At 38.6% G+C, this 3032-nt stretch overlaps 1 protein-coding gene across 1 annotated transcript in view; it reads left to right on the forward strand.

Annotated features, from left to right (window-relative positions):
• LOC110032414 (U-box domain-containing protein 21-like) overlaps nucleotides 1-1090 on the forward strand; it is a gene marked incomplete in the record, with an annotated part of 1356 nt that extends 266 nt beyond the window's left edge. Inside the window, 1 exon segment of the mRNA XM_020736046.1 lies at nucleotides 20-1090. Within this exon segment, the coding sequence (XP_020591705.1) occupies nucleotides 20-945 (926 nt within the window).
• Nucleotides 1091-3032: the final 1942 nt, after the last annotated feature.

The following is a 3032-nucleotide window of genomic DNA, read 5'->3' on the forward strand; positions in this document are numbered from 1 at the left end:
CCCACCGCCCTCCCCCGTGGCCGGAAATCGGCGGCTAGGGTTAGGGTTTTAGCAGCCGAGAGCAACAGGAACCGCCGCCGTTTCGCGGAATCCGGCGCCGCCTCCGTTCTCGCCGCCGCTTTCCGCACTTTCGCTACTTCCGGCTCCGCATCCCTAGATTTCCTCTCAGAAATCCTCTCGGCGCTGGTCCTCGTTTACCCCGCCGACGACGGGGAGGTTTTCTCTGAAATCGGATCGCCGGAATCACTCCACGCGATCGCATCGATTCTTCGATCGGGGAATTCGACCGCAAAGCTCGATGCTGTTTTGGTCCTGAAACAGATCGTTTGGTTTGATGGCGATCTCGCTAGGGCAGCGGCGCTGATCGATGGTCTAATTGAAATATTGCTGAAATTGATACTTGATCCGATTTCTCCGCGAGGTAAGAAGGCCGCGCAATTGACCGCGTTTCATCTCGCGGCGTGTTCAGAAGAAAGTATGGCGGCGAGGTTTGTGAGGATGGGGGTTTTCTCTTTGGTGATCGAATCTCTGGTGGACTCGCAATCGGAAAAGAGAGTGAGCGAGGCGGCGCTTTCTGCACTTGATAGACTCTGCGGATGTGAGTTGGGGAGGGAGAAAGCGTATGGGAATGCGCTTACAGTCCCTGTTCTTGTGAAGAAGATTTTTGGGTTTTCGGACATGGCGACTGAACTGGCTGTATCTTCATTGTTGAAGCTGTGTAAGAATTGGGAAGGAAGGGAGAAGGAAGAAGGGAGAGAGGGTGGATGTGTGGTGGAAGCCCTGCAAGTTGGGGTTTTTGTGAAGCTTTTGATGCTGCTTCAGGTGGAGGGGAGAGAAAAGGTGAAGGAGAGGGCGACTGAGCTGCTGAGGTTTCTGAATGATTATGGGAAAGATTTGGGATGTGTTGATAGCAGAGATTTCAGAGGGCTGCGGCGGCCTGTGTGATTTCAGTTTTACTGCAAGTTTTTTTAGGTTTTTGTAGATAGATGATGACGTTGCTTTTTCTTATATGTTGAATATTGGCTTCATTATGAACTTTTTTTTTTTTTTTTTTGATATGTTATGTATTCATCTTATGGAGTATTTGAGTTCTTGGTTCAATTGATTTTCTTAGAGTAGAATATTTTTCTTGCTCAAGTTGAATCTTGATGAATGATGACAATTGATGCATATTGATTGTATTAGTAATTTGGTGGATGAAATTGTTGATTGTGTGAATGAAATTTGGTTGATTGATCTCTTTCAAGTAAAAAAGATTTGGTTTTGCAATGATTATTGTTAAAAAAATTCAATTTTTTTTGTCTAGAATTGTTGACGATATAGAATTCTTGGGTCATATTTTATCTTCCCGGATGTCCAGACAACGGCATGGATTGCACTATATTGTGTGCACAGTGACATGATGTGATTCACACAATCATTCAGACATATGATGTTTGGACATAATAATTTCTCTAGATTTATGGTGTATTTGGGGCAACAGTGCAGTTTTGCACCGAAGTTTTTTTCTGTTTGACAAAATTATATTTTATTTACGTACCACAATTTTTTAAACAACAACTTCTTCTTCAACAACATCACAGCTGCTTCTTTAAACAATTGCAGCTGCCCCAAACAGGCCCTGGTTCTCCGAGAGCATCTGTGGATAAAAGAATCAACTTCTTGGGTTATTATTGGAAACCTTTTTTTTTAGATGTTATGTATTTTTTTTTTCTTTTTTTGATATGTTATGCATACATCTTATGAAGTATTTGAATTCTTGCTTCAATTGATTTGCTTAGATATGAATATTTTCTTGCTCATGTTGAATCTTGATGAAAGACAACAATTGATGCATCTTGATTGTATAAATAATTTGGTGGATGAACTGGTTGATTTTGTGGATGAAATTTTGTTGATTGATCTCTTTAAGTAAAAAAGATTTAGTTTTGCAATAACTATTATTAAAAAATTCAAATGTTTGTCTAGAATTGTTGAAGATATATAATTTTGAGTCATATTTTGAATAATTATTACATTCCCGGATATCCAGACAACGGTGTGGATTGTACTATATTGTGTGGGCAGCGGCGTGATGCGATCCACACGGTCATCTAGACATACAATATGTGGACGTAATATTTTCTCAAGATTCAGGGCGTATTTGGGTTAGCAGTGTGGTGTTGCTTCGAAGTTTTTTTTTATTTGGCGAAACTATATTTTATTCACATACTAAAGTTTTTTGAACAGTAACTTTTTCTTCAACAGCTTCACAGCTGCTTCTCTGAACAGTAAAATTATTTTCTCGAGCATTTTTTTTCTTCAAAATAATGTTTCGAGAAATGTTCTTGACCAAGGAAGAGAATATAAAATTGTTGTAAATTTCAGTCAAAATGTCGTACTGTTATATATTTTCATGAGGTCTGAATAGTCTAATTAAGCACGATCCAATCATTTCTATTTTGTTTCATTCTCGTATGAAAGGGCGAGGTCCGGTTAAAAGCCCTATTCTCTAGCACGAAAAGGTCATCGGACCACATTCAACTAATCGTGACTAAAGGGATGATGCAATAAGTATTAAAATAGTATGATTTAAAATGAGCAATAATGATGCAATAATAACTTTATCTCACTCTCAAAATACATTATTCTAACTCAAGATATTTCACATAAATATTTTGAATATAATTTAGGCATGATATATTGATTATTTTATTCACTTTTTAATTTAAATATTTTTTTGTAGCCCCTCCATAAAAGTTTTTTATTGCATCATTACTAGAATTATATATATTTGTGTGTGTGGGTGCGCGTGCGCACATATTATGGTACTTTGGTAGAGCAGTCTCTCTGAAGGTCGTAAGTAACTTCAAGTTACGGGTTCGAATTCTCCTATGCAGGGTGTGGTACTCAAATATTTAGCACATCTAGGGATAACCAAAGCTCGTTTAATAGCCTCCGACCATTCATGTTTTTTCATATATATATATTGTGATTCGAACCTGTAACCTGAAGGGACTTACGACCTTCAAAGAGGCTGCTCTATCAAAGTA

The sequence above is a fragment of the Phalaenopsis equestris genome, unplaced genomic scaffold (assembly GCF_001263595.1).
Source record: "Phalaenopsis equestris unplaced genomic scaffold, ASM126359v1 Scaffold000938, whole genome shotgun sequence".
NCBI lineage: Eukaryota > Viridiplantae > Streptophyta > Magnoliopsida > Asparagales > Orchidaceae > Phalaenopsis > Phalaenopsis equestris.